This window comes from Aedes albopictus, chromosome 3 (assembly GCF_035046485.1).
Source record: "Aedes albopictus strain Foshan chromosome 3, AalbF5, whole genome shotgun sequence".
NCBI classification, from domain to species: Eukaryota; Metazoa; Arthropoda; class Insecta; order Diptera; family Culicidae; genus Aedes; species Aedes albopictus.
In genome coordinates, this window is record NC_085138.1 from 167,805,458 (window position 1) to 167,829,539 (window position 24,082).

General features: G+C 41.6%; 4 protein-coding genes across 4 annotated transcripts; 1 reads left to right on the plus strand and 3 right to left on the minus strand.

Moving 5' to 3' along the window:
- Positions 1-3,016: 3,016 nt before the first annotated feature.
- On the minus strand, positions 3,017-8,722 carry LOC134291939 (serine/arginine repetitive matrix protein 1-like). The gene is made up of 3 exons (XM_062860410.1): positions 8,587-8,722; positions 8,414-8,516; positions 3,017-5,119 (listed from the first exon to the last, which is right to left on the minus strand). The coding sequence occupies exons 1-3, from the start codon at positions 8,623-8,625 to the stop codon at positions 3,120-3,122; spliced, it is 2,142 nt and encodes a 713-aa protein (XP_062716394.1). The 5' UTR covers positions 8,626-8,722; the 3' UTR covers positions 3,017-3,119.
- A 132-nt stretch (positions 8,723-8,854) lies between these two features.
- LOC109422611 (RNA-binding protein 7) lies at positions 8,855-9,897 on the plus strand. Its single transcript, XM_019697418.3, has 2 exons — positions 8,855-9,105; positions 9,169-9,897. The coding sequence occupies exons 1-2, from the start codon at positions 9,019-9,021 to the stop codon at positions 9,793-9,795; spliced, it is 714 nt and encodes a 237-aa protein (XP_019552963.2). The 5' UTR covers positions 8,855-9,018; the 3' UTR covers positions 9,796-9,897.
- A 4,875-nt stretch (positions 9,898-14,772) lies between these two features.
- Positions 14,773-16,133, minus strand: LOC109422607 (cell cycle checkpoint protein RAD1). Its single transcript, XM_019697411.3, has 2 exons — positions 15,834-16,133; positions 14,773-15,719 (listed from the first exon to the last, which is right to left on the minus strand). Exons 1-2 carry the CDS (start codon positions 15,981-15,983, stop codon positions 14,904-14,906), a joined length of 966 nt encoding a protein of 321 aa, XP_019552956.2. The 5' UTR covers positions 15,984-16,133; the 3' UTR covers positions 14,773-14,903.
- LOC109422518 (zinc finger SWIM domain-containing protein 7) lies at positions 16,023-16,689 on the minus strand. The gene is made up of 2 exons (XM_029856322.1): positions 16,668-16,689; positions 16,023-16,420 (listed from the first exon to the last, which is right to left on the minus strand). Exons 1-2 carry the CDS (start codon positions 16,687-16,689, stop codon positions 16,023-16,025), a joined length of 420 nt encoding a protein of 139 aa, XP_029712182.1.
- Between the last annotated feature and the right edge of the window lie 7,393 nt (positions 16,690-24,082).

The following is a 24,082-nucleotide window of genomic DNA, read 5'->3' on the forward strand; positions in this document are numbered from 1 at the left end:
TGAGAGTTTGCCGAATAACATTGGGGTCGCACACGCATACCAAAGTCGTGAGCGAGCTGTGAAGGCAACTCTCCACGCGGTGAATGTAAATTACATTCACGCCGTGGAAAGTTGCGTTTGCTGCCTTCTGTTGACTTAACTATTGATTCTACGCTAATATATTCTTCTACAATGTTTTAGGTAAAACAAAAATGAAAAAGATTTTTGCTTCGATGTGAATGTAAATGATTGCAAATGAATGATCCCATCCTTGTCTACTACTAGGCACCTCCTTGAAACACCCCTGCAACATCCTGGTATCCTGCTGAACCCCCTTTTTGACCCGCTGCAACCTTCCTCTGCAAGTACCAAGATTTTTAGTAAGTAAATGTCCCAAAGATTTAATAGTACTGGTTGAAAAACAATGTATAAAGATTTAGAAACATGTATTATGCTTCTTGTTGAAATCTGAAGTGATCTGGGATGCAAAAATTGAGCTTTTACCTACTTTTATATGTCGCAACTCGATTCGAGTTAGTGTATGTATAATGTAGCTCTTGATTAGCTTAATGATGCGCAATACAAGCAATTGATTCAAATTTATTTCACATCTGCAACTTTACCTGTGCTTATGCAGTGGCCATAATATATAACTTTACCAAGAACCTCCAATCAAAGATGGGTATTGTAGAAACTTTGGAGAACTTGAGGGACTCAGCAGAAATTATATCTTGGATACAAAGTGTACATCAACGCAATTTTCTCTTCAATGAGTTTCGATAACATACTGTCAAATAAATCGTCGAAAACTCAAATTAAGGTTGACATGTTAGATAAATAATATCTTTTGAATTCATCAAAATGGTAAATCGATGTATTCAAAACTAAATATGACTTCTGCAATACTTTAAATCCAACTTGTAAATTATTTTACAAGACCTTTGAGACTTGTAATCAAAAGTACAAGTCATAGCTAATATTTTATACTTGTAGGGTAGGTAATCAAACTTTGAACCATATTGCGGCTTTCTGAAGCAGTGCAAATTTTAAGTGATTTTTTCTCCCACATGGAAATAATTTACTATGGATAAATCGTATGTACATGAAAGCCACGGGTATAAGCTTTCTGTTAAATGGTAAAAAGTTTGTATTTGCACCGAATTTCATTGAAATATTCGATTTTTCATCAACAATGATTTTAATCTTAATTTGAACCATCGTAATCATAATTTGAACCAATTTTAATCTTAATTTGAACTAGTGGCGGCAGCAGCTCGAGCAACTCACAAAACAGCCAATTCCATGCTAAACAATTAAAAATCACATGAATCTGTTAATTCGCATACCTATTTTTCATTAGGCAGTGGAATCTCACCTCAGAATGTTCGAAATTCTTTAGGAATTTGGAAACTAAATTTGGAATTTTTCATCCCCCAAGAGTAAACAAAGCAACCACTAGCGCAATCTACAGGCCAACACTAGAAGCTCACCCCCGTTTACTAGTTCAAATTTAGATTACAAATGGTTCAACTTAAGATAACATTCTCGAAGTAAAAATCACTTAAATTTGATAATTTTATGACAAATAATGCGGAATATTATTCGGTTGGTCGATTCTACGATAAATAAGCTTCCATTTGACGTATTCACTTATTGCGTGTGATGCAATGCATGAGCTGTACGGGTGCACCGAAAATGGGCTTTCTCTGGGGGGGAAATAGGTGAAATCACAGTGATTTTTCAAATGCCTGTTTTCCATGACAAAAACGCTTTTTTCAATGCTTTTAAAGTCCATGTTATCAGGTTATATTACGGAAAGCTGTTTAACATCTATTTCGGGACAATATTTGCCTAAAAAGTACGTCGTTTTAATGAATTTCGAAATGGTTCAAATTAAGATTACAATTTGACTAGTTCAAAGTTTGATTTCTTACCCTAGTTTGTTTATACAACATATATCGTGATTTCGGGTGAAATTGATCAGTGGGGTGAAATTGATCAACGAGAGGGCCATTTTTATTTGTTAAAAACAACGCTATAAACTTTAAATAATTTGTAAAAAATGACCATCATCTGGGTCAAGACTTATTGAATGATGAATTTACATGTTTTACAGCACATATTTCTGTATAAAATTCAATAATTTCTGAAATTGCGTGTTAGGCGAACTTCAAAGACATTTTTAAACTTTTTTTACCGTAGCTGTATCGCACATGTAATGAATATTCCAATTCTAGTTTCTAGCTGCCAAGTATTCGCTAAACCCGATTTCGTCATCAAAAGTTCTATAAATATTGAAGTTTATGCATAAATTTGTGCTTTTCTGGAATTTGTAAAATATTTAGTATAAAAATATCATACTTTCAGGCGTTTTTCTAAGATTTAATAAACTTCAAACTTAAATAATTAAATATTTAGTAAACTTGTAAAAGTTTTGCATAGCTTTTCGCATTCCGGAGTAATTAGTTTAGGTGGAAACAATATTTTCAGCACTTACAACAACATTTCACTGACTGATCAATTTCACCCCGAAAGTAAAATTTTTGATTTTTTATTTCAAATGATATTTTTTGTAATAACACGATTTGCAGTAGAACTTTCAACCTCTTTGACTGATGAAAACCATGGTCGTACTTGTTTTAAAGCATTAAATTTAACCATATCGATAAGCATTCAAAAATTATTCAACAAAACTGCGAAAAGTGATCAATTTCACCCGAAATTACGGTACTTGTAAATTCTACTAATAATATTAGTCCAAACGACTTGTAGTATTGGACTTGTAACTTGTACTTGTAGTATTTTTATGCAACAGAAAATTATAAGTTACAAGCTACAAGACTAATATGATTAGTAAAATTTTCATTATGCTACAGGCCCCAAGTTAGAGATCTTTCACTTTGGCCCTTTGCACCATTATGGGTTCTCAGGAATGAAAGTAAAGTTTTTTTTTTCGTAGTACATACATCATACTTCATTTGTTAGAATTCATAAATTCATAGCCTTAATTTAATTGAACATTAAGATGAAATAATAGGTTTTGTCCTTTTCGTGAATGCCACATTCAATGGCATGCAAAACTCAAATTAAATTATACATCGTATAATTTCCAGAGATTCGCCACGGCTAATTCCTCTCCTTTAGAAGAAATCGAATCCGGTACCGCTGTCGTCGCCGTCCATAAAATCGAAGCTATCCTGTCCCTTTTTCCCCGCTGGACCACCCGACTTCGGTGGACTAGCCAGGAAATCAAAGTCGGAATCCCCTTCGTTGCTGGCGTCGCTTCCCCCTTTACGATTGCCGCCCGTCCGCAGACCAACGGGTGACAAATCGAATCCCAGATCGCTGCCACTTTCGCGATCTTCCATATCGAACGACGAAATGCTCCCGCTGAGACTGACCGAATCCAGGAAATCACCGGTGTCGCCCTTACCCCCGGATTGACGATGACGGTCCTCAGCAGGAGGGGAACCACTTCCCAGTGAAAAGTTATCACCTTCCTCCGGCGGTTGCGGTTGGGGGGCAGCTTCGAAGTCCATCGGTTCCGCTGGAGGTTGAGATTTTTGGGTATTTGAAGGAGGCGACGTATACTGTTGTGCTTCCTGTTTAGATTTGTTTTTACGTTTAGGCTTTTCCGGCGAAAAGCTGAACGATTCGCTATCAAATTCAAACGATTGCTTTTGCGGTTCATTGGGAATAGCTTTCTTGGGAATAGGTTCCGGTGAAAGCTGCTGCACCTTACGAGGTTTTTTCGATTCGGTACGCGCAGGAGCCGAAGAAGGAATAGGTGTTTCACGGGATAGTCGCTTTCTGGGTGGTTCCTTCTGAGTAGGTTTCTCTTGGAGCTCAACAGGTTGTGCGCAGGGCTGTGACATCGGGGTTTCACGAGATAAGCGTTTTCTGGGCTGCTCCTTCTGAATCGGTTTATCCTGGGGTTCGCAGGGCGGGGACATCAATGGAGCAGGCGGTTGTTTGATCTGTTGGCCTTGTATGTTGCAAACCGGTTTATGTTGCTCTTCAACCGCTTTTGTTTCTTTATGTTCCAGCGATTTGCGTCTGTTGCCTGCTGGTGGGACACTCTGCGATAAAACTTCAGGAGACTGCGGTGATGGTTGACATGGGGGTTCTTTCTGGGATGGTTCCGGAGAACTTTCGACCTGAACCTCCGGTTGATCAATTTTCATCGGCTTCGGAACTGAAATGTCCTTCACTTCCTTAACCGGTGGCCGAAGCTCCTTTCGCGGTTTAGATGCAATCTCCTTTGTAGCTGGCGCCACACTAACTTTGGCAGCAGCTGGCTGAGTTGACGCTTTCCGGGACTTATCCTTTCGCTTGGGAGCGCTGAACAGCAGTGCCAGCTGGCTAGAACTCTTGCTCAAAATCTTCCTGTTCTTCTTTCGCAGCTTACGCAGATCCATATACTCGGGTCGCTTGAAGATATGTTCGTACGTTTTGCGAGTGCGTTCGATCTTGTCGATAAGAACCGGGAAATCATTGGGATCCTTGAAGACGGGATCCTCGAGAGTGATGTGCTGAAGTTTGACCGGAATCAACAGACGCTCGTTCAGCTCAATTTCCCGGCGCTTGGCCTCTTCCTCCTGCTCGATCTTGGCCTGCTTGATTTCCTCGCCAAGGTGAACAATCTTGGCCCTTTTAATCTCATTGTTCTGCGCCATAGCTTCTTGTTCCATTTCCATTTGGGCGAATTCGGTGTATAGTCGACAGAGTTCCACATAAATTTTCATCTCATTTTCCCATTCCTTTTTAGCTTCAACGCGCCTCGCTTTCCACAAATGTTCGATTTCTATCTGACGCTCTTCAATTTTTCGCTCTTCTTCACCTACCTTCCGTGAGATTTCCTTGGCCAGCTGATGGCTTTTTGATTTCTGAATTTGCTCGTAAGAGTCCTCGTAGGTCTGAATACGCTGCTTCATACGTTCGATCTTCGCTCGCATTCTCGCGATCTCCGGTTGGTGATCGACTGGTTTGCCATCGTTTTCCATCCATTGGCCGAGATGCTGGTCAATGATTGCTTCCAGAGATGGATCATTAATCCGGTTGATCGGATTGTACAACTCCCGTATCTGCTTCCGAGCGAGACGGTATTCTCGGAGATACTGTTCGCGGCATCGGTTAGTTTCTGAAATTAAACAAATAAAAAAAAACCCTAGTTGTTGGTAATGGTGTCTTTTTCGTGCGTTAAAAATAACATTGCAGTAAGCGAGGAAATATTCTACGAGTTCCTCTGGGAAGTCCTCCGGGAATTTTCCGGGAGATCTTCCAGAAGTTCCTCCGGGAAATTCTCTAAGTTTTTCTGGAATTCTTGTATGAGTTCCAACAAGAATTCCTTTGGGCATTCCTCCACGAGCTCTTTCGGGAATTCCTTCAGAAATTACTCCAGGAGTTTCCTCGCAAACTCCTCCAGGAGTTCCTCTGAGCATTACTCCAGGAGTACTACCGGGAATTGATCCTCCGGAAATTATTACAGGAGTTCCATCCAGAATTGCTTCAAGAGATGCAACCGTGATTTTCCCCAGGAGTTCCGCCGGGAATTGCTCAAGGAAATTCTCCATGAGTTTCTCCGGAAACTTCTCCACTTTAGAGACTTCCTCGAGCAGTTCCTCCGAGAACTCCTCCAAGAATTGTTTCAGAAGTTATTCTGAAAATGGTTCCTGGAGTTTCTCCGAGCATTTTTCCAGATGTTCTTCCGTCACTCCCAACGTTGATGTTAAAAAATCACTTACACTCACATCAACACATCTAACATGATCAACTCAATACACTTAGGGCCGATTTCTTCACCTCGGCTTAACTCGTAAGCTAGGCTTACCCATATAGTTAAACCTGGCTTAATGCCTAAGTCAGGGTGAAGAAATCGGCCCTTACACAATCTGAATCTTGCCGCATCACTCGCTTATAGTGAATCCCCAATCAACCCATTCCAAATATCCAATTCCTTGACACCTATGGGGGCGCCGGTGAGTCGCTGGCCTTTCATTGTAGGTGTCATATCATCACATCCTTTCCTTTCCTCGAAACGGAGAAGATGGGCGTGGCCGGCAATGGAAGTTTTCATGTCTTTTTTACTTAAACCTCTGATTGGATAGCTGTTTCTTCCTAAACAGCATTCCATAAGCAATTAGAATAGGTGTATTAAAGTTTTAACATGACAACTTTCAGTATGCAATCTACGAATTACTCCGTTACAACGCAACGCAACGCATTTTTCCAGATGTTCTTCCGAAAATTGCTTCAGGAGTTCCTCCGGGAATTACTCCAAGAGTTACTCTGGGAATTTCTCCACGAGTTCCTCAGAAAATCGCGTTCAGGAGTTCGTCCGGGAATTGAAATACGGTAGACGTTCGATAAGTGCAACATGTTCACGTTTTCACTTACCGAGTGAAATTCGATAATTGGGTTTTTAAATTTTGAAAAATATATTGGTTTTTCGATTTTATACGAAAGAGCACCTTTTTCTGAGCCACTATGATTTTTTCCAGATTTTCAGAACCTTATTTTGGTACCTAAAATCAATTTCAAAGAATTTTTTTGAAATCACCTTTTGACAGCTGTGCAACCGTTTGACAGCTCCGCTCAGTACAAACTGTGACGAGGGGTGATCCGACAAATCGCTCCCATACAAACTTCATAATGATTATTAAATAGGTTCCCGGGCTCCAAAATTCATGAAAATTTGGATTTCGGCTCAGTTTGACATGCAGATTCAGAATATCGAATTATCTCAACACCGTTAAAAAAGCCAATTGCAGCAACTGACAGACGTCAAAGAATTGTTAGTTGCTGCAGAATGCAGTCAATGTGCACGGAAAACATCGCATTGCAGCGAAAGTGCATGCGAAAAACATCGCATCTCTGTTGGCATTTCATTTTGACGGATAGCGATGCGATAACTGCAAAATTGTTGCACTTATCGGACTTGCACTTAAAAAGCATTGCAATTACAGTAGACGTTTGATAACTGCAAAACTTTACGTTTCACTTACGGAATGAAATTCGATAACTGCAACAACTGACAGACGTCAAAGAACTATCGGTTGCTGCAGAATGCAGTCAATGTGCATACGGAAAACATCGCATTACAGCGAAAGTGCATGCGAAAAACATCCATCGCTGTTGACATTTCATTTTGACGGATAGCGGTGCGATAACTGCAAAATTGTTGCACTTAGCGGACTTGCACTTAAAAAGCATTGCAGTTAAAGCGTTTGCACCGAGCGAACGTTTACTGTATAGCGTTTGCACCGAGCGAACGTCTACTGTACAGTAGACGTTCGATAAGTTCAATATGTTTACGTTCCACTTACCTGATGAAATTCGATACAGTAGACGTTCGCTCGGTGCAAACGCTTTAACTGCAATGCTTTTTAAGTGCAAGTCCGCTAAGTGCAACAATTTTGCAGTTATCGCACCGCTATCCGTCAAAATGAAATGTCAACAGCGATGCGATGTTTTCGCATGCACTTTTGCTGCAATGCGATGTTTTCCGTATGCACATTGACTGCATTCTGCAGCAACTGACAGTTCTTTTACGTCTGTCAATTGTTGCAGTTATCGAATTTTATTCGGTAATGCCTGGTTTACATTGTTCAACTGAAACGAACATTCCACTTGCTAACTTCTCAAAGATGTTCAATCCAATGGAATGATGTGTTTAGACTGAGCAAATGACTTGAGTGTTCACTTGAATGCTCTTGAATGCATCTCAGTTGAAGCAAGTGTTTACATTGTTCAACTCGTGCGGAGTGTAAGCAAACTGAATTGAATTCATCTCACTGACAGATGACTTGAATTCAGCTCACATGAATCGCCGGTTTAGACGGGGCAAGTGAGACGATTTCGTTTGACTTGAATGAAAAAGTTCAACATGTTCAACTTTCGTTCAAGTCAAGTGAGTTGCTCATGTGAGATGAATGGTGGTGTTTACACGTTCAATTCGCATTCAATTGGGCATTTTCCATTCACTTGAATCAAGTCACTTGCACTGTCTAAACCAGGCATAAGTGAGACGTAAACATGTTGCAGTTATCGAAGTCTACTACAGCGGTGCGATAACTGCAAAATTGTTGCACTTAGCGGACTTGCAGTTAAAGCATTTGCACCGACCGAATGTCTACTGTATCGCTGTTGACATTTCATTTGGACGGAAAGCGGTGCGAAAACTGCAAAATTGTTGCAGTTAGCGGATTTTCAGTTAAAAAGCAATGCAGTTAAACCACGAGTTAAACCGTTTGCACCGAGCGAACATCTACTTAATAAAAAGCATTGCAACTAAAACGCTTGCACCTAGCAAATGTCTTCTGTAAGTGAAAGGTAAGCATGTTGCAATCATGAAATGTCTACTGTAAAGACGATTTTAGGATTTTTTTTAAGTTTTAGATGCATTTGTTTCAAAATCCTCAACCTAAATACTCACCATAAACAATCCGTTTCCAATCTTCGATCTCTCGTCGGGTCAGCAACAGTATCTTCTGGCGTTCCAACAGGACATCGTACGAAATTTCCTTCTCTACCTCCTCCTGCAAAATAAGCCCAAATATTGCACCAACTGTTTCTCTTTTCTTTACACATTCAATTGCGCCAGCTTACCACTATCGAATTCAGAAGTTCGTCATCGATTTGATCCATTTTCCGGCGGAATTTTCACGGATTTTCTTCGATTAGCCTTTGCTTGCTTGTTGAGATGCGACTGTGAAAATAAAACTCGAAGAAAAATTTTGAAACGCGGAAAATTATCTGCTGAATAAAAATTTCAAGAAAATTGTGGTTTTTTAGTGCCATGTCGAAAAGTGAGCACAGCAGGCAGCGCAAAAAAAAACATAGAAAACATCGAACTGTCATAATTTTGTGTACCAAAACAACAGCCGACCCGGATCGGGGCGAGCGGAACGCAAAATTGTACGGATTTTTACGGAGATCGTGGATTCCTTCGCGTTGTTTTACGAACTGTTTTCGGATTGCGACTTGTAAGTATTTTTCTGCTTCTGAATTGGTGTAAAACTTTTAAACCACGCCGCCAAAATGAGCGAAGAGGACGAGCGCACATTGTGGTGCGGTAATCTCGCGGAGAAAGTGACGGAGGAGCTTCTGTACGAGTTGTTCCTGCAGGTATGTTTTTCCATCAGGATTGGTGATTGAGAAGATTTGCATCAGTTTGGAAACATTTTACAGGCCGGCCCAGTGGAGATGGTGAAGATTCCCCAGGACAAAGACAAGCGGCCCCGGTCGTTCGCATTTATAACTTATGCCCACGGTTCATCGGTGGAATACGCCATCAACATATTCGACGGAACCAGATTGTTCAACCGGCAGCTAACGATACACAAGAAGAGCAAGAACGGACAGAATGCAGGTTCCCCGAAGGTAAATAATCCGCAGCAGAACCGAGGCCACCATCAGCAACAACAACCGCAGCAGCAGCAGCAGCAGCAACAGATGAATCTAGGAAACATGCCAAACTTGGCTCAGCTTCAATTCGCCAACATGAGCCCGGGGGCCATGACCCAGATGATGCAGGGGATGATTAACCAGCTGAGTCAACAGGCTCTGCTCAACATGGGCCATATGCCGCAGCATATGCAGCAGAACAAGATGAACCGTAACGACCGGCAGCAGCAGCACCAGCAACAGAAGCCTTACTCGAGGGACAACAGAGACAACCGGGGAGGAAGCGATAGGGACCGGGATAATTATTCCGGCCGGGATCGCAACGATGGCGATCTGTTCTCTCGGGACAGAGGCGGCGGCGGCGGTGGTGGTGGAAACAAAAGGAGGAATGAGTACCGTAACAGAAGATAGCCAGACTAGATTTACTACCTGCAACGTTTTCGTCTTTACCTATCTTATAACTGCTTTTGCTAAATCTGGAGATGGGAATAAAATAACTCTAATATAACATTCCATGGCTGTGTGTCAACAGTTCCGCACTCTGTGAAGGATCCGCAAGTCGTCCTCCACTTGATCGACCCACCTAGCTCGCTGCGCACCACGTTTTCAATACCGGCCGAATCTCTCAGCAGCTTATGCATTCGCCTGGTTCATTCGCCCTCTCCGATTCCCGTCTTCCATCTGCAGTCCGTCGTAGATGGTACGCAGCACCTTCCGTTCGAGGATCCCAAGGACGCGTTGGTCCTCTGCACGTAGAGTCCATGCTTCGTGCCCATAGAGGATTACCGGTCTAATCAGCGTTTTGTAAATACATATGCCGTTTTTCTTTTTTAACCTGGGTTGGAACTGGATTGGCGGAAAATGTGTAAACAAACGACGTCAACCAAACTTTAGTACAAGCGAAACCGAAATCGGGTTGGGGTTGAAACTGTGATCTCAAACGGCAATAGTTAACTTCGTGTAACGGCGAACTTTGTTCGCAAAATTCAAAGTAAGCTGGATCTCCTGCCACAATGCGTCTCTGAATTTCACTGCTGGTGTCGTTGTCGGCGGTCACCAGTGAGTCCAAGTACACGAAGTACAGAATTCTAGTGGAGCGGACCGTGTGTGGTGGTTAGAACACTTGACTATCACTCCGAGGACCTGGGATCGAATCCCACTCCCGACATACTCACAAAATGTAGGTTCTTCCTTCGGAAGGGAAGTAAAACGTGGGTCCCGAGATGAACTAGCCTAGGGTTAAAAATCTCGTTAATACAGACAAAAAAAAAGTACAGAATTCTTCAACCGCTTCGATTTCATCACCGTCGGTAGAAATTCGGGGTGGCGGGCGCGATGATTCTTCCCTGGAGCTCTTTGCCATCATGTACTTTATCTTCGACACATTAACGACTATGTAATCCGATTCGCCTGGCTTCATTCTTTAGAAGGATGTACGTTTCCGCCACCGTCTCAAATTTGCCAGACATCATCAGTGAAACCAAGCAAGTGAACAGACTTCTTGAAAATCGTTCCACTCGTTTTTATCCCCGATCTCCTTATTACATCACCTTGCCGTAACCCTCTGCGAGATTCGAAAGGACTCGAGAGTGTCCCTGATACTCAAACTACGCACATCACTCGATCCATCGTCGTCTTGATTAATCATATCAGTTTATCCGAGAATCCGTATTCGTGCATAATCTGCCAAAGCTGTTCTCGATCGATTGTATCATACGCCGATTTGAAATCGATGAACAAGTGATGTGTGGGCAGTGGGCACGTTGTATTCGCGGCATTTCTGCAACACCTGGCGGATGGAGAACATCTGATCTGTCGTAGTGCGTTTACCCATGATATTGGCCCACGAACTCTCTTGCAATCGATGATAGACGGTGGCATAAAATTTGAGAGAGTACCTTGTAGGCAGCGCTCAGTAGTGTGATCGCGCGGTAGTTCCCGCAATCCAACTTGTCGCCCTTTTTGTAGATGGGACACACGATATCTTCCATCCATTCCTCCGGTAATACTTCCTCCTCCCAAATCTTGGTTATGATCCAGTGTAGTGCTCTCAACAGTGCTTCTCCACCGTATTTTAGAAGCTCGCTTGGCAGTTGATCTGCTCCAGCGGCTTTATTGTTTTCAATCGGCCAACCTCCTCAATCTCTTGTAGGTTAGGGACTGGAAATCTTTCGTCGTGTGCACGTACTCCTAGATCAGTTAGCACGCCACCTTCGGTGCTTGCAACGTCGCCATTGAGGTGCTTATCGTAATGCTGCCCGAGGATTCCCGTGGTTGTCTCGGCACATGTCGACTTGTGGCACAAGACTCTGCGCGACCGGTTCAATTTCTCTTAGAACTTCTGTGTATCCTTAGGGCGGTACAGCTCTTCCATCGTTACACGATCTCATTCTCCCTGCTGGCGCTTCTTCCTTCGGAAGACTGAGTTCTGCCTGTTCCGCGCCTGTCTGTAACGTGCCTCATTCGCTCCCGTACGGTGTTGCTACATTATCGCCCATGCTGCATTCTTCTCGTTTTTCAACTGTTCACATTCGCCGTCGTACCAGTCGTTTCTGTGATTCGGAGTCGCGAAGCCTAGTGCTGTAGCCGAGGTACTACCTATGGCGGATCGGATTGGTTATATCCGAGAAGAATTTACCGTCGATTAGAGCGTGGTCGATTTGGTATTTCTGTTTGATGGTCGGGTGATCTCCAGGTCGCTTTGTGGATATCTTTGCAGGGGAAGAAGGTGCTTCGGACTACCTCGGACCATACCACGGGAGGCTGCAAAGCTTACGTATCCTGGTACGCTGGCCGTTATCATTCAATACGGCGTGCAGGCTGTTTCGCCCGATTACCGGTCTGTACATTTCCTCCCTTTCAACTTGCGCGTTCTAGTCGCCGAAAACGATTTTTCAAGTCACGCGGCGAGCAACCATCGTATTTTCGCTCTAACTGCGCGTAGAACGTTTCTTTCTCGTCATTAGGTCTCCCTTCGTGTCGACAGTGCACGTTGATGATGATGTAGTTAAAGAAACGGCCCTTAACTCTCAACATGCACATCCTTGCGTTGATCGGCTGCCACCCGATCACACGTTGCCGCATCTTGCCCAACACTATAAATCATGTTCCCAGTTCATTGGTGGTGCCGCAGCTTTGGTAGAAGGTAGCCGCTCGATGCCCGCTTTTCCACACTTTCTGTCCAGTCCAACAAAGTTCCTGCAACGCCACGATGTCGATGTTGCGGGGATGTAGTTCGTCATAGATAATCCTGTCACATTCTGCGAAACCAAGTGACTTGCAACTCCATGGTCTAAGTTTCAAATCGTAATCCTTTTTCCGTCTTGTGGGTCTTCGCCGATTGAATCGAGTCGTATTTTCTCCTATGTTATTCGAAATGGGGATTTTTACAGGTGGCTTATTGGGCCTACTCCAACACTCCTGTCTCGTCGGAGCGCCATTGTACCAGTTCTGTGTTTAACATCCCAACCAAAACTGGGACGACCACGCTGATGGGGCTACCACCTCGGATCTAGCTGGGCGTGATGCAGCATTTCTTACTCGGCCGCTGGATGCCAGAACAGACGCTGTTTGAGCCGCTCCTCCTTGGTGAACAGACGCTCGGGTCGTACCTCCTCAATCTAGCTGAAGTCAGAAGGACAACAGTGCCCAGGCTGCACTACCAGCTAAGCACACAACTCTTAGCTGGCGGTCTTTGTCATCGCTTGACCCGTGGAAGCATGCGGTAGGAACTTGTGGCGACTAGAGCTATGTTGAACGCTCTTCTTATCGACGCACTGTTTTGTAGCCCCTGTTGGTATGTATGACCTTCGAAATTCAACCAGTTGTATGTCTTCACAAGCCATGAGCCGTAAAATTACAGTTGTACAGTAACAGTTCGGTTATACTGAACAAACTACATACATATAGCTATATCTTGGAATCCCAACAAACTACTGGAGCAATCCCAACAAGAATTTCTAGAGGAAGGTTAGATCGGGTTCTTTAGAAATATGTGCTCGGATTGCTGGAGAAATTCCTCCAAGAATTCAGGACTACCAGGATTTCTACTTCAGGGGTTTCTCAAGCATCTCCAGACAGTATTTTTTACAATAATTGCCATGAACATTGCACTTTAAAATTAAGGATTCCCAATACGAATTTCTGGAGAAACTCCAGCAGCATTCTGGGCGCAATCCCAACAGAAATTCCCAAAGAAATCTCAAGGGGAATGCCAGTATTATTATTAAGAGGACTTCAGAATTTCCAATTAACCTTTCAGAACGCGCGCTGTTGTAAAAAGTACAACATTATCAAAAAAAAACCTCGCTCGTCGTATACAGCGAGAGCGCGGTGCCGTTTCAGGGGCACACAGGCGCGCGTTCTGAAAGGTTAACAAGAATTTCAAAAAGTAATTCGAGAGAAATCTTTGGATGAATCTCAGCAGGGGTTCTTGGAAGAATCCTTGGAAACATCTTTGAAGCAATCACATGCAGAATTCCTGACGAAATCCTAGCAGGCATTCTTGAGGAAATTTCAAGATAAATTTCTGGAAGAGTCCTTTAAAAATCACTGAAGAAATCACAAAAGTAACTTCTACAGAAAGCCCAGTGGTAATTTCTGAAGGATTTCCTGCAGGGCCTCTCAGAGAAATCCACGGAGGAATGCCAAGAGGAATATTTGAGTGAATCCATTTAGAAATTCTTTGACGTGTGACAAGAAGAATTTCTGGAGGATTCTTAGCCGGCATTACTGACGGAATTTGAAAAGTAATTTCTGGAGCGATCCTAGGAGAAATCCTCTGTACTTTTTTTTTATCTGTATTAACGAGATTTTTAGCCCTAGGCTAGTTCATCTCGGGACCCACGCTTTATTTCCCTTCCGAAGGAAGAAACTCACATTTTGCGAGTTTGTCGGGAGTGGGATTCGATCCCAGGTCCTCGGCGTGATAGTCAAGTGTTCTAACCATCCCACCAGATCCGCACCACCTCCTCTGTACTCCCAAGAAGAATTCTTCTTGGATTTCCTCCAGCAATGCCTGATGGGATTCCTCCAGAAATCCTTGCTGCGATTGCTCCAGAGGTTTTTATATCCAAATCCTTCCAATGATTGTTCCAAGGAATCCTTCAAAGATATCTTCAGCGATTCCTTTAGGAATTTCTCTTGAAATCTCACTAGAAATTCCTGATAGGATTCCTTCACAAATTTCTTCAGGAATTCTTGTTGGGATTTTTGAAGCATTGCCAGCTGAGAACTCTCCAATAATTGCCTGAGAAATCCAAGCAAGACTCCACCAGAAATTTCTGAATAAATTCCAGCAAGAATTCCTGAAGGAATCTTCAGTGACTTTCTCGCAATAATTACTAGGAAAATTTAGTGAAGTATTTCTGGAAGAATTCTTGTAAAAATCCCTGGAGGAATCACAGCGGATTACGGTGCCTTATATTTTTTTTTCAGTTTATGTAGAACCAATAGTCGGCACACCGTATTTTAAGTATTGTCTAGTTTCGTGAATATTTATTCCCCAAATTAAAACAAAATCAATCACACGAAATGACCGTATCATTCGCGTCCCCGTCGCACAGAGGCATCACAAAGTACTCCACGAATATGTTGGAGCTTTCGGAGTTTTCGATCATCACCTGCAGTCCGAGCAATCCATCCTTGTTGGTTCGCAGCGCAATCTTCGACGCCAGTGCCAAAGTCTTCATGACCAGCTTGAAATGGGCAAACTGGTACCGATTAGTGGTCGTTTCGGTACTGTGAAACGAAATCAGCATATCGCTACTGTTGGTGATCTCGAAACTCGACTCCGACCCCAGCTCATCGAAGGTGGAGAACTTGAAATGTGGGGCGTCCGGGGAGATGAACAGCTCAACCTCCCGGCAGTTCCGATCCATCTCCGACAGCAGGGCGAAAAAATCCTGACCCTTGATGCTAACCTTACTGCAAACCTGATCCTCTTCGAAGTCGTAATCCAAAATCTCCAGCGCTTCCATCGTTTTGACCGAACACTCGGTGATAAGTTCATCTTCACAGCGCCGCTCCAGGATGACCACCAACGGGGCCCCATCGCCCTTGTACAGCATCTTCATGGTGGAATCGTAATCCCCATCCATGAACATACTCAGACAATCGGTGAACACCTTCAGATTGAGCCCGAACGATGTCAACGGTTCGTTGTCGTCCGCCGTCTCGTGGTCTTCACCGTCCATCGCGATCGATTTGCGTTTCCTGGGCTGGGCTATCTGGTACTCCGAGAAGCAGGCTTTTGTTATGTATGCGGTGGCTTGGACGGTTTTGCAGTCTTCGACGACCACCTTCACACCATCGGCGCTCAGTTGAACAGTGGCGTTCTGGAAACAGAGAAAGATAGGTATTTTGAATAAAATAGTTTTGTAGTTATCACAGAATTTCAATTTCATTTAAGACTGTTATAACATTGCATATTGTTCGCCCAACACACTTACATCGACAAAGTTGATGGCCTTGGCCACATTGTAGAACATGGTGTAGCTGTTCAGCACCGCGGAGAACTGAATCTGCGAAAACTGCGACTGGGTCAGCATTTTCCGGTTGTGCAAAACTCCTTTCGCGAGCAGGGGTTTCGTGTGGAGCATTGACTGCAACTGTGCGGTCGGTGGCCGTCCGGTCCACGGTTACTTGGATGGTCCCTCCCCGGGACCGGTGGCCGTAAGGTTGATACGCTCCTTGATCAGTTCAGCGGACAGCTCCAGGTAGACTTTTTCCGGTAAGGTCTCTTCTTCCGCCTGGCCGAGTGCCTGGGCCAACCTAGTGGCCAGTACGTGCTTGCAGGTCGCTTGATGCCGTTGCTGGAGGACCCAGTAGCGGAACGACTCACACGTGCAAAAGTTAATTCCGGGGAAGATTTTGTACACTACGCCGAACTTGGAACCGGGCACTTCGTACAGTCGACCGGCACCGTTTGGGGTTCGAAGGAGCTTGATTGGTTTCTTTCCGTGGAGCAGGCTGAGAGCTCGGCCCAGCAAGGCACGGCCGAACAGTGACTCTAGCTCTAGAAGATGATCCTTTGATACTGAAATAATTAGAAGATAAAAAACAAATATTAGTATGGAATTATGAGTACAAAGATAAGAAGAATGACATACATTATTTAAAAAAAGCAATGCATGAGAAAAGTATATGTTATTAGTACGAACGTATAATTTAAATTAACTTTGTAGGTAAATAAGCACAGAATCGTGAAAACGCCGGTTAGATATCACATAAAACAAACCAAACAAATAACATTGTATCAATTCCAATAAGATTTTTTCTACTACAGTAGTGGTCAGGCTGAAACATACCCTGAAATGAATTGAGATTTTTTGCCTAAGCCAAGTCGCGGATCGCATAAAAGTTTGCTTTTTTTCTCTCGCACTCGCTGAGTTTATCAAGGCGTTTATGCACTATCGTTTCCTGTACAGCGCCACAATGCAGACAGACAATGCAGTCATCCGGTTCTTCCAATCAGATGTAAGATCAGGAGCAACATTTGAAAAGGGCATACAAGCATTGGTAAACAATGACTTCACACGTCGCTCCTGAGCCCCCGTCAGCTTATTCACAAAAACTAAGACCGTTATCAGATAGAGCAAACATCGATCTTTCGAATAACGGTGTTCATTTGCGTGGGCGGGCTGCTGTTAGGCCCTACGGAGCGTTTTCGAAAAAAGACACAAGACCTCTTGGGCCCTTTTCAAATGTTGCTCCAGAGATGATGTTCATACATACACTGAGAAAAAAAGTATCCTAGTACTGCGAACCACGGCACTATGTTTAAGTTTACCATTCCCAAATATCGTAAAAATAACTAAAAATTCATTCCCACGTACCACAAATCAATTGCCGTTTGAGCCTTTATTTTAAGTTATATTACCTTTGTAAATGTTTTTGAAAAGAAAAAGAGGTTTTGTGCCTTTTTGAGAACGATTTCATTGAGAGTAAAAGCAATCACTCAAAGGGGCTTTTCCCTCTTTCTAAATTTTGGTTAAAAATAAAAACTAACTAACTAACTACCACAAATCAATAAAAATTACCATGCTTTATGGTAATTGTAACATAGTGATGTGAACAATATACATATTCAGCAGTACTATTCGACTTTTACCATTCGTTGAGCAAACATAGTAATATTGACTACAAACATGTTTGCTCAAACTTTCAACATATTCGAGCTCACAATGCATCATGGTTACTGTAAATATTTAGATGTTATAACAATTTTCCAGTTTGCTGTTTGTCATCTAAGTCTCTGTTCGCCATCTTGAAAGTGTTTGCCGGATTCCAGACCGGAATAATTTTTAGTTGAACTAGTGCAGACTTGTCTAAGTGCCGGAAAAATAGCAGAGGTCACTTGTGCGGGGAAAATGTGAAATCTCCTCTCGTGATCCGGAGTTACCGGTCTGTCGGTCAACACTCTCCGTTATCCGCATTCAAACAGCAAGAGGTAAATTGGAACAGTTCAAGCATAACTTTTCAATCCGACGTAACTCGAGAATGTAAACAAACCGGATTAACTGCTGCATGCATGATTCATAAAGCTAATTGAAGAATCCACATCACTGTTTGATGATTTATTGCTTAATTTGTTTAACTAATGCCGTTTTTCTTTATTAACCTGGGTTGGAACTGGATTGGCGGAAAATGTGTAAACAAACAACGTCAAACAAACTTTAGTACAAGCGAAACCGAAATCGGGTTGGGGTTGAAACTGTGATCTCATCCAGTTCCAACCCAGGTTGGAACTGGATCAAAAAGAAAAACGGCATAAGCATATTTTTCTAAACGACTTATCTAACTACAGTAGACGTTCGATAAGTGCAACATGTTTACGTTTCAGTTACCGAATGAAATTCGCTAACTGCAACGACTGACAGCCGTCAAACTGATGTCAAATGCTGTTGGACGCAGCCAAAATGCACTCAAAAACATCGCAATGCAGCTGAAGTGCATCCGAAAAACATCGCAACTCTGTTGACGTTTTGTTTTTGACGGATAGCGGTGCGATAACTGCAAAATTGTTGCACTTAGCGGACTTGCAGTTAAAAAGCATTGCAGTTAAACCGTTTGCACCGAGCGAACGTCTACTGTATTTTGATGTTTACAACTTTACTGATAGATACACCGTTTTGATATATGAGAAAACCAAACGACGTATCTAGCCAAAATCAAAAGTAACAGATACAGTAGACGTTCGCTCGGTGCAAACGCTTTAACTGCAATGCTTTTTAACTGCAAGTCCGCTAAGTGCAACAATTTTGCAGTTATCGCACCGCTATCCGTCAAAATGAAATGTCATCAACGATGTGATGTTTTTTGCATGCACTTTTGTTGCAATGCGATGTTTTTCGAATGCACATTGGTTGCATTCTGCAGCAACTGACAGTTATGTGACGTCTGTTAGTTGTTGCAGTTATCGAATTTCATTCGGTAAGTGAAACGTAAACATGTTGCAGTTATCGAACGTCTACTGTACACCAAACTGGCACCATACAAAAGCGACGTATCTGGCATGACGTATCTCTAACCAACCCGGTGTATGTGTATTTTTGTCAAAATTCATTGTGAAAAAGATATGGAATGAGTAGGTTTTGTTTCTTACCTAGTGCGTGCTATATCCCTGGTGATGTTAAGCACGAAAAAAACTTATGAAAAGTCTTTTTATAAAAAACTATTTTAGTGAAATCACAGACAAACAGACGTAACACCTTGAACGAATTTCATGGAAATCCATCGCCCAGCTCACACTACCATCGCCTGGTGGAAAAGTTGCACGAATCACTGTGTTGTGCCATATCGTCAACAGAAGGCGCTAGTGTGAAACGTCAAACGCATAGAAAAACGACGCGCGCGCCTCTGGTTGTGAAAGCTATAACTATGAAAATTTAAAATGATCGTTAAAAGCGTGGTCGATGGAAATTTCGCAAGTGTTACGTCTGTTTGTCTGTGGTGAAATGGTCGTCAACATTGACCATGAATTTACTCAGATCAGTGAAAAAGTTAGATACGTCGATTTGAAAAATTATGCTTGAGTTGAAAAAGGGAGATATTTTGCTCACATTACCCGGCTTCATTCTGAACCTAGTTCTGAACCGCAAGAACTATCTTTTCAGGTCTTATTTCCTACACCCCTTCCCGGACCGCAGCGCCAACACCTTGGCCAACACACACGACGGCCGTTTGCAAAATCCGCCTGGACATCCGGTTCTTCAGAACCAGCACTGGGCCTCCGAATTGCTCATTCTGCGTGGTGTTCCCCAAGTGGTTTGCCAGCGCATAAAAAAGTATTCCGCACCATTCTGTGTTCGAGCAAATTATGCAATTTTAAATTCCCGCTTAATTTTAAGTTATATTATTTATTCATGTATATTTAAGTATATTAATAAAATATGACATTAAATTTCATTGTTTTTTTTTTCGTTTGAGAAAACAAACCAAAACTACCGCTACCAGCATTTCACCATATGGATAGTGAAAAACAGCATTTCGATGGTTGCCCTTACTATGCCGTTATTCATTCGGCATGGTAAAAAGCACTAAAATATATGCTTAAAAATAACCACAAAACATAAACAAAAAGAGGCATGGTAAATGTAGCCCCTTCAATGGTTGTTTCAATTACGAATCATCACACTCAATTTCTATTTCTCTGTTCGGTAATTTATTTTACGGGGTTTGAACCGTAAAATACAAAAGTTACTGAGTTTTCAGCATTTTCGTACAACGGAACTGACGTTCAGTAATATTTTTTGACATTTTACTGAACACGGTTATAGTTTATGCTGAGTGTTTAGCAAAGTTGAAGATTTACTGAGTTCAGTCAAATGTCAGTAGAAAACTGTACTGACTTTTCAGCATTCTTTATTACACCAACGAACCTAACCTCTAAATGACTGACAATTCACAGGTCATTTTGACAGATGTAACATTAGCATGAAAAGGACGGCAACAAAATCGATAAAGTAGAATATATGATCTGTCTTCTTCGTGCATATGTGTGGTCTGCCAAAATGACCTGAGAATTGTCAAACATTTTCATGGCTAGCTTTGTTGGTGTAATGAAGAATTGATTTCGTTTTTACTGAGCTTTCGTTAAAGTAAAATGTAAACATTAACCCGCACGTGCTTCTTGCTGTCAAAAATATTTAGAAAAAGGCTTTGATCATCAGAGCTGTCGCCCTGAAACTGCTCTCATCATGATGTTATATTTTTAACACCGATTCCTGTGCCGTTGCCGCTTGTTTGGTAAGTATTCGAAAATCCTCGGCACCAGAGAACCAGAATGACCTCATGTGCGGACAATTCTTCAGTGACTGCGTTTGTGCAAGTGCTACATCAGATTGGATACATTTGACCACATCTCCAGATAGAGCAACACTCGATCATCGACTGGATATTCCCGCGCATCGAGCTTTGTCCTGAGGTCATTCCGGTTCTGCCTGAGTTGTCGTAGATTTTCAATACTTCCAAAAGCGGTCAGCATCCGGCAGGTGCACATGAATCGGAAGCACCTACATGAACGGATTCAAAATGCGTCGAAAATAAGACAGGCCGCCGGGAGGGAACACAATATTTTCCGGAACTGAAAAACTCAGCAAGACCAATTCCAATCAAATTTTAGATTACCGAAAAAGACAGTAACATGCATATCAGCTATTTCTGACTAAATCAGTATTTGTTTGACAGATCGAAATGTTGTGTGTAACCGACTTTTCGGTACTCACAACCGTTTACCGACTTAACTCTGCTGTTCAAAAACCCAGTAAAATTTTACCGACTTCGGTAATCAAATCTGAGTGTGATGGTCTACCAAAATCAAGTGGTAAAAGTTTTTAATTTGACCCTCGATACAGTCAGGATTACCATGTCCCTTTTTTCAGTGTAGGAATCTTTGTGTCATTAAGGTGAATATATAACGAAGCCACACTTCGAATTTTCAAAAGCACAAATCTGAAGAACCGACGGTTGGTTTGCGCTGAAAAGTCGATCGATTGGTCACCACCAGCGCACAGTGGCCGGAAGCCGAACAAAACCTCAAAAATCGACTTCAATATTTTATTTTTCTAATATTTTTCTTCCATTATAGATACTTCAACTAAGAAAACCCCAAATTTTCAAGTCATTTGGTCGAAAATTGAGTCTTGTAGATTTTTTCAAAGTTGAAGTTTTATGTGCTACAATACTAGTATTTATTGTCTTTATTTTATGAGCTTCCGTCATGAGTTCGTTGTAAAAGTTAGGAAGACTTGAATAATGTGACAATATTTTTTGTGTTTTTGGGTATGAATAACCATTACATTTCAGGGATTGTTTGGAATTCAATCACACAATTATTATGTTTTTACAATATGCAAACATATTGTCTTTTATGAAATATTGAAGAAAAACTTCGTTTTAAAGAGATCCAGTGCTTGTTTAGGAAACATCAGAAAACTACGTCGTATCCCGGATCTGACGTGCAATTTTGTCTAGTTTTTGGCTGTATAGGTCACTGTTTTTTTTTTCTTCTATCAGGTCACAATGGAGCCGCATGGTTGTGGAGGAAGTGATATTGTTTGAAGCAGTGTCGAAAAAAATCAGCACAAAGATGTTCAATTTGTGCGAAAACGAACACAAATAAACAAACACAGTTACCCATAGACACGAGGCCGAGAATGAACATGACAATGAAGAGACGAGACAATGAAAGCGGCGTCTTGTGGTGTCATGCACAGCAGTTGAAGTTCAGTTCAGCTGAACTTCAGCTCGACGAATTCGAATATGAATATTTCAATTTGGAATTGATTTATTATAGTTTTAGGCATGCAAATACCGATATGTTACCATAATTCAATGCATTATAGTTACTTTTGGTGAGTGATGCAAAACAACTGCATTTTTTGCTTCTGCATCGTGTTTAATTAAATCGAATCAGTTGAAATTGAAAATACTGATTTTGAGTATCAGTAGGTGGTTGAAGTTCAGCAGACAGCGGTCAATAGAATTTCGAAAGCATACATTTCTGAGAATTCCGCTCGGGTTGTCAAGACGACTATCAAAACAAAAACAAATCAACGACGCTGGCGCCGCTGGGCGTCGGTGCAGACGACCGTAATTTGACAATTGCCGTCACTGGTTTGAAGTTTAAATTTTATCTTAACATAGTTCAAATTGACTTCAGAATACTAACATTTTAGTGTAATTATCATTCTGTAAGAGACTTTCACCAAGTCAGATGGTCATAGGAGGATGGGAGGAGGGGGGGTGGGGGGTTGTCTGATAATGTAATGGCCACAGCTTTAACAATTTTTATTATTTTTTTTTACATATTGTATTAACGCAAGAAGATGGATGCTCCAGTTAAAAACAGTAAGCTGGAGAGGAAAGGAGTGATGACTAAGTATGAATAAGCCTTTATTTACTTAGACTCTACCTACATGTTGCTTCACCAGATACAACTAACTCTTTTAACCTTCAAAATAAAAGAAAGACAAAACCAACTCTGAAAAACATGTAAGAATAACTACAAATCATTGCTCATTGATTTTCTTAAACTGGTCGTTCTTTCGATTTATCTTAATCGTTAGAATTGCTCAACAACATTGGAAGGAGTTGCAACTGCGGGCGGTCAATCAAGCTCAAGCTCAAGCTCAAGAATTGCTCAACAACATTGGAAGCAATCTCTTCACGAACTTCTATCGAAGTTTCAATATATAGTGATACAAATTCGTCGACATTTACGCGTTTCTTTTCTACATGCATATCGCTACAGTTCAAAGCAACAATCATCTATAAAATATAAAAGGAATTCACTAAGCGGCGTAAAACGCTATGTTTAATATTTTTCTGCGTAAACGTTGCGATCACCAAAGCAATCTTTGAATATTTTAATCGCAATTTTATGAAACGAACATTTTACGCTCTTTAGTGAAACCCCTTATATTGGTTTTGTAAACTTGATGTTTTATTGTATGTTATTCATGCGGTTTCGTTAGACACATTTCTACTAAACGACACACAGAGTGATAAAGATTTTGAAAATATTTGCTGGAACTCTACTGTTCATCAATATGATTACCGATCTCTGATGATCGTTTATCAAAAACTCCCTTCAATATTGCGAATATAAATTGCCAATTCTTAATAGATAGGGTTGTTTCGGTTGCTTCGACAAGTGATAGCAGAGATCGATGTACCTTACAACCCAAACTCGGAAGAGCATATATGAAGTTGTTGAAACGATATTGATAAAAATCAGTTCAAATTTTAGGCAGTTCGCTATATTAGACTACCTGTGTCCAAAAAGATTGAATTAACACACCTCCGTGTACCCACCGTAAAATGTCACGTGGTCTATGGGCAGTCCCTGAGAATAGACCACGTCTTGTCAGCCAACATTGTTGTGTATCTGAAGTGATCCATTGAAAGAAAACGTAGGTAAACGATTTTTTCTAATGATTTATGTAGTTTTGAAGATTTTGGACCACCCTAACAGCAACAAATACACAATTACAGTTTATTTCAATACCAATACACGATTTAAGAATCCCCAAATTAAAAGGTTAATCAAAATCTACGTTCAGAAAGCACATGGTGATAGCTTATTATCGATTATTTTTACATGCTTTCCATAATCAGCAGATTTCAAAATTTTGAACCACCCTAATAAAGAAAAATCAAAATATATGAAAAGTTCCATATCAGAAATAGATTTAGG

Excerpts from the sequence above, each read along its gene's own strand:
- LOC109422607 (XM_019697411.3), bottom strand. The coding sequence starts at position 15,983 with ATGCTCCACACGAAACCCCTGCTCGCGAAAGGAGTTTTGCACAACCGG. Across the intron at positions 15,720-15,833 it reads AGGCCATCAACTTTGTCGAT|AACGCCACTGTTCAACTGAG; the intron begins GTAAGTGTGTTG and ends CTCTGTTTCCAG.
- LOC109422611 (XM_019697418.3), top strand. The coding sequence starts at position 9,019 with ATGAGCGAAGAGGACGAGCGCACATTGTGGTGCGGTAATCTCGCGGAG. Across the intron at positions 9,106-9,168 it reads TGTACGAGTTGTTCCTGCAG|GCCGGCCCAGTGGAGATGGT; the intron begins GTATGTTTTTCC and ends AACATTTTACAG.
- LOC109422518 (XM_029856322.1), bottom strand. The coding sequence starts at position 16,689 with ATGTTTCAGCCTGACCACTACT. Across the intron at positions 16,421-16,667 it reads GTTTCAGCCTGACCACTACT|TATCAAAGGATCATCTTCTA; the intron begins GTAGTAGAAAAA and ends TAATTATTTCAG.
- LOC134291939 (XM_062860410.1), bottom strand. The coding sequence starts at position 8,625 with ATGGATCAAATCGATGACGAACTTCTGAATTCGATAGTG. Across the intron at positions 8,517-8,586 it reads AACTTCTGAATTCGATAGTG|GAGGAGGTAGAGAAGGAAAT; the intron begins GTAAGCTGGCGC and ends CTTATTTTGCAG. Across the intron at positions 5,120-8,413 it reads TTGGAAACGGATTGTTTATG|AAACTAACCGATGCCGCGAA; the intron begins GTGAGTATTTAG and ends GTTTAATTTCAG.